This window comes from Nicotiana sylvestris, chromosome 8 (genome assembly GCF_000393655.2).
Source record: "Nicotiana sylvestris chromosome 8, ASM39365v2, whole genome shotgun sequence".
Lineage (NCBI taxonomy): Eukaryota > Viridiplantae > Streptophyta > Magnoliopsida > Solanales > Solanaceae > Nicotiana > Nicotiana sylvestris.
Genome location: NC_091064.1, coordinates 191,946,023 through 191,952,695, shown reverse-complemented (window position 1 = coordinate 191,952,695; position 6,673 = coordinate 191,946,023). Strand labels below are relative to the sequence as shown.

General features: G+C 31.4%; 1 protein-coding gene across 2 annotated transcripts; it reads right to left on the bottom strand.

The window, feature by feature from the left end:
* Positions 1-383: 383 nt before the first annotated feature.
* Positions 384-6,251, bottom strand: LOC104228950 (cytokinin riboside 5'-monophosphate phosphoribohydrolase LOG1-like). 2 transcript variants are annotated; one of them, XM_009781506.2, is made up of 7 exons: positions 5,954-6,251; positions 5,204-5,301; positions 5,035-5,065; positions 4,426-4,525; positions 2,769-2,839; positions 1,820-1,963; positions 384-690 (listed from the first exon to the last, which is right to left on the bottom strand). In XM_009781506.2, the coding sequence occupies exons 1-7, from the start codon at positions 6,092-6,094 to the stop codon at positions 595-597; spliced, it is 681 nt and encodes a 226-aa protein (XP_009779808.1). In that variant the 5' UTR covers positions 6,095-6,251; the 3' UTR covers positions 384-594. The 2 variants fall into 2 exon arrangements, with proteins under 2 accessions (XP_009779808.1, XP_009779809.1); XM_009781507.2 differs by lacking the exons at positions 5,035-5,065; positions 5,204-5,301.
* Between the last annotated feature and the right edge of the window lie 422 nt (positions 6,252-6,673).

Here is a 6,673-nt window from a genome sequence, read left to right as displayed (position 1 = left end):
TTCACGACTTAACACCATTGCTAGTTGCTTATGAATCACAAGGGAAATGTGTTTCTTCTGGTCAAAGCTCGCACCTTACACCTTATTAATATATAAATCTTATCCACATCCTGCACTAATTAACTTCTTTAATTAATTAACCAAATAAACTTCTTTAATTGATAATCTATCTTCAATTCTAGCTGATCAAGATACATATTGTTGTGCATCATTTTACGATGAAATATGTTTCCTCTTACATTTTCTTTCCCTTTCTATCCATTTTGCTGTGCTTTTAGCCTCGGCATGTATCTTTTGACCATATACAGTTATTAGGAAAACATTCATAATGATAACTGGAGAATAAATTATTTGAAAGGCTAATAAGGAGATAACAAAAGTGATTAATCCAAAAGTTTACTACTTATAAGGAGCACACTTTATACACATTATACAAATTACATCAGTTTTAGATGCTTAATGGAATTTAATTGGAAGACCTTCAGACACAGACACAAATATTATTTCTAAACAATCAACTTACTGCACTTTAATCATGTTTTGGTTAGCCCTAATGGGCAAATTCAATTTTAAAATAAAGTGATAAATTAAGTGTCAACGACCAATTTCTGGTATTGCTGTGTAGCCAAGTTGCTGCTCCATCTCCCAACTCAGTTTTGGTGCAACTCCATTATGCTTTGGAACATAATCCTACATAATTAATGCATCCAACATGTTAATTAACAAAGCAATACTATACACAAAATTTTAATTTTTTTTAACTTACTAATTCCCAAGCTTATAAGTAGCCAGAATATTTGAAATTTTTGTCAGGAGTATGTTACGTGAACTCGGTTACAAATATACAAGATTAATATAATCATAAATCAATACGTGCAGTTCTTCCTTATATATATTTATTTATAAAATAAAATGTATTTTGAAAATTCACATGAAACATTCGCCTTCATGTCAAAAAATAAAAGGGTCAAGAAATAAGGTAAAAATAGCACGGGCTAGTCAGTTTTCGGATTGGTCATTCAAAAATAGCCAGCGTTTGCAAAGTCATTAAAAAATAGACACTACTTTGCTGCAACACGGAAAGTTCCAGCATAATATACTGGAGATCGGTGCACTTGTGTATGAACTTCCAGTATATTATGCTGGAAGTCTAACACGCGACAAGTTCCAGTATAATATACTGGAGATTGGAGTCCAATCTCCAGTATATTATATTGGACCGATATATTATACTGGAACTCCAGTATATTATATTGGAGTTCCAGCATATTATACTGGATTTCCAGTATATTATATTGGAGTATTTTTCCAGATTTTAAATAACATTTTTGTTCAAATATATCTTTTCATGAAAAATGATTAAATTTCGATTATTTTTTAAACTGTGGTTATTTTTGAATAATCACTTGCGTTTGCTTATTCACAAATCACAATCATTGTTCCACTGAGTCAAACATATATACATGTGATGTGACAGATTCTTGGGTTCAGACTTCGACACATGTCCAACTCTCAACTCTATCTTGCTAATGTGTTAATGAAAAGTGGGGCGTGTGTCCCAGCGTGTGTAATTATTGATGAGGGGGCTGGTGGAGCTTTCAAACAGGGAGTTCATCTAAATTTAGTATTTTTCATGTATTTAATGCAAATATAAATTTATATATAAAAATTTATTAAATTTATAACAAGTAATAAATATTAAATTATAACTTAAAATATTCAATAAATTTAATACTAAAATTCGCATATATAAAATTTATAAAGCTAAAATTCTGAATTCGCGGTAGAAAGCGTTATGATGATAAAGAAGGCAAAGTACCTCAAGTTTGGACATGAGTTCGTGAGCAGTGGGGGCAGAAACAATAATGTGATGGGCAGAGGGCGTGATGAAACCTTCTTCCACTGCTTTGTCTATGAAACACAATAGTGAGTTGTAGTAGCCTTCCACATTTAGCAGACCTATCTGCACGTAGTACGACCAATAACTTCCCATTAGCGCATAGTTATGATATTAAATGGGAAGATTGAACTGAATTTGGACGGTTAAAATGGGTTGAGTCAATAAATGAGTTTGTTATTGACTCGCTCAAAAGTTACTGAGATGAATTGGATCAAGATGAGTTAATGTGAGTCGTAGACCAACTCGCACAACCCTTATCAAGATGTAATTAATATGTGTTATTTTCATATAAATTGTTTAATTATCAAATAAGACTTTTTTCTTTTGTTAAGGTGATATATAACATCAAATAATAAAAGAATTATTTTAAAGATATTTTAGGCAAATTACTCATGGATCAATTCGAGCTAAAAACCAACCCAATTTTAAATGAGTTGAGTTCAACAAATGAGCGAGTAATAACCTATCCAACCTTGAACGAATTAGACGAGTCAAATGAGTTTGGGGTCATATTGCCACCCCTAGAATCTAATTGAACATGTATCACAGCAAAAAAGAGTTACGTGTAATAATATTAATTACACTCGATTTAGATTAATACTCCTTTTAGTAGTTTGACTCTAAATTCTAAATTTGAATTTTGCTCAGATTAATACTCCTTTTAGGAGCAGCTAGCTTCAACTTTTATTGTGGCATAATAAAAATCAAGTTCGACTAGAACAGTATTAAAAAGAAAGAAAGACTTTATGATCTAACACAAGTCATAAATATTAATACGACTATAAATTATATGAGTTGCAGGGTTTTAATGTCACATTATTATCAATTGAAGAAAAAGAAAAGGATAAGTGTATGATTAAGATAGTACTGGCTTATCATGAATGCCCAACTGTGCCCAAGTGATGACCTCTAAGAGTTCCTCCAATGTTCCATAGCCACCTGCAACCACAACAAGAAATAAGGAGATTAGCATTAATTAGTTGTTCCCGAGAAGTTTTATTTTGTGTCTCATGTAACTGACACTAGTTGTATGTGTCTCCTTTTTGTCTCACAAATTTGTGGACCCCAATCTTACACTTCTGAGTCAACAAAACTGTAAGACAAAAAAATTGTCTCATACAAGTAGTATCAATTGTATGAAACACAAAATAAAATTTTCCATCGTTCCCCAATTAGCAAACATATAACTTGAAGAAGTTAATTAATCACTGTAATAGACAAGGCAGTTTTTGAGTAGCCCCACAGTTGTCAACATCGGGGTTGTCCACTTAAGAAATTGATTGCTACGAAGCAACTACTCCTTGCGGTCTCAAATAATGTGTCATGATTCTTTTCTACACGCTTTTAACAAAAATTAATTAGGATGAGATTTTGACTACTTTATTCTTATTCATGTCTTACTCCTTTCGTTCTATAATAAGTGATTTTTTGGCCTTTTTTTGTGGTCCAAAATATCTGATTTTTCCAGATTTTAAAAATGAATTAATTTTTTTCTTCTAAATTACCCTTGGAGTAAATAGTATTGGAGTATGTGTTAAAAGTGTTTATGTGAAGAGATAATAAATATTAATATGGTCAATTTCATTGCTAATTAATGTTAAAAGATGAATTTCTTAATCTGTGTGAAAATAGCCAAAAAATTACTTATTGTGGACTAGAGGGAGTAATATTTAATCTTTTTCATTGGTATTTGAACAACGTTATCCATAATTGAGGTATTTGTAGCCTTCAAGGATAATTATTACTAAGGGTAAAGAAGAAAAAAATAATCAATTTTGTCTTGAACTTCTAAAATAATAAACAATTTAAGATAACTATTTTTGGTAACCACGACTGATAATATGAGACAGAAGGAGTAGTATAGCCTGTTTGACCAAGCTTTTTTTTTTTGGCCAAAAGTGCTTTTGTTTTTGCCAAAAGCATTTTTGGCCAAAAATTGAGGTGTTTGGCCAGGCTTTTGGAAGGAAAAAAGTGCTTTTGACGAGAAGCAGAAGCAGTTTTGGAGAAGCAGAAAAAGTAGTTTCTCTCCAAAAGCACTTTTTTGAGAAACATTTTTGAGAAAAATACACTTAGTAGTTTTTTAAAGCTTGGCCAAACACTAATTGCTGCTCATAAGTGTTTTTCAAACTAATTAGCCAAACACAAACTGCTTCTCACCAAAAGTACTTTTGAAAAAAAACACTTCTCAGAATAAACTAATTTTTGTAGCTTGACCAAATATGCTAGTAGTAAAAGATCCGATCATTTGTAATTATTTTCTAATCCAGATCCATAAAGTATAAAGTGGAAGCAAAGTGGAGCATTTTAGTGCGGATTTAAGTATATGTACAATACAATATCAGATTATATGTACAATAATATAAAAATTATTTACATTATCAGTATAGTTTAATCTGGATATATTATGTCAGTTTCAATTGTCATCAGGCTAAAAATAATGCTTATTGTAAAAATTATTTGTGATTATCTTATAAATAATTTAAATGTATAGTTTTTTATACTATACTTTTTTTTAATAGCGTTACCTGGCAAAGCTATGAATGCATCAGCTTGCCTAGCCATTTCAGCCTTTCTTTGGTGCATACCAGAAACAGTCCTCACTTCTCCAATTTTTTCTCCAGTAATCTGTAGAAAATGATGGTGTTAAACACAATTAAAAAAGTCAAGTATGAGTAGTTAATAATAAAGGTAATAATGAAAGAAAATAATCTATTCTTTTCATTTGCTAAAGTATACGAGTAAAAAATATACTCCCTCTGTTCCAGTTTATGTGAACCTATTTCCTTTTTGGTCCGTTCCAAAAAGAATGAACCCTTTCTAAATTTGGTAACAATTTAGCTTAAAGTTGTAACTTTACCCTTAATGAGAAGCTTTTATAACCACATAAATACTCTGGGCCCCATTTGGACTTGTTTAGGGTCACAAATTCCAAAAGTCTTCATTTTTTTCTTAAACTCCGCGCCCAGTCAAACAGGTTCACATAAATTGGAATGGAGGGAGTATATATCAGTGTACTGAGCTAGTGAGAGAGAATAGAGGAAATGATTGATAAATAAGATATATATAGAGAGAGAGAAAGGTATATTTTAAATAAGAATTCTCTGATCATAATTACAATTTACAAAATCAGATACCTCTCTGGGCATGAGACTTTTAGGAATCACACTGCCAAGAGGAAAAAAACAGCAATATGAGCACTGAAAACACTTGCCTAAATAAATGTATAATATACAATAAAGACTATGGAAAATTAAAAATAAAAAAAATATGGAAAAGAGTCTTTGAATAGCAGAAATTTGGTACCCTAACACGTGGCGGCCACCATTAAAAACAGTTTTAGAAATCAAACCCATCAAGCCAACACTGCCACCTCCATACACCAAGTCAATGTTCCTTTCAACCTGTCATTTTATTTCAGGAAAAATAAAATTTACCAAAAAAGATTACTTGTATTAGTATGTACGTAATTCTAGTCAACGAACCTCATTTAGAAAAAAAAACAGCACGCTAATCTTACTTATAACCACTAATTGTCATATGTAACACCGTACCTATATAATATATCCACCGTACTTTATCCAATAAAAAGAAAAGACAAAGAAAAAAAAAATGGAATGGCTCTATTTGTGATCCCAAATCTTGATCTAAAACATATTTCTTGGCAATGGCGAATCTAGGACAAAGGTTATGGGTCCACGTGAACTCAATAATTTTTGCTACTAAAAAGTATAAAAATATTTAACTTGAAATACAGTTCGTTTGTTCAATGATCATGTATGGGAAAAATTTGGATCTGCCTCCTTTTGTGTTGGATTATGTTTTCTTGTATCACCTCGAATCTCTTCATACTCAATGGTACAGCACATAAAACAACATGTACAGTAGGTACGCAGCTTGGAAATCTAGTTTCTTCCATGCTTACTACACAAATAACAAAGCACATCTCTATTGTTCCATTACAAAAATATTCTACAGATAGATAGCCGGTGTAAAGAATATTTTACATCATCACGTAACAAAAAGAAAAAAGGATTGAGTGGGAAGTGATATTACCAATTGGTTTCCAAGTTGGATAGCAGCAAGTTGGTAAGTAGGTTTATTGCCAGGGCTGCTGCCACAGAAAACACATATGCGCTTGAATCTTGAGGGCTTTAACATAGGAAGAACAAGTTGAGGATTACTGTTATTTCCCATTACATGAAACACCTCCTTCACTACTCTTAGCTTGTCAAGCTTCTACTAATTAACTCTTAATTATTTGGACTTGATTATCTAACTCATTCTGGTTTTGCGTCAGAGACAACAGGGAGTTTGGAGCTAGTCAACAAGTTTCCTTTTTTTTTTTTTTTTTTTTTTTAAAAATGAGTTGAGAGAGAGAGAGAGAGGGGAATAGCTAAAAGGGAATTTGAGATAGGAAGATTCGAATAGCTCTTATTGGTCCCTTTTTATAACCAATAAAATGAATATTCCACTTCGTAAAAAAAAATCCTTCTTGTACACTTGGCCATTTTCCTCATAAAGTAGTTCACATTTGTTTTTTCTTTAGAATCTTCAAAAGACTAAAGAAAAACAAAAGGAAAAATAAAGATTTATTAGAAATAGTGCTTCTGAAGCTAGTATGATTTTACAATTATATTTCGAGTGGAATACTTATACACTATGGGTGTGTTTGGTACGAAGGAAAATAGTTTCCATGAAAAATATTTTCATGCAAAATGAGTGGTTTTATCATTTATTTTTCCTTATTTGATTGGTGAGTAAAAAAAAAATTTA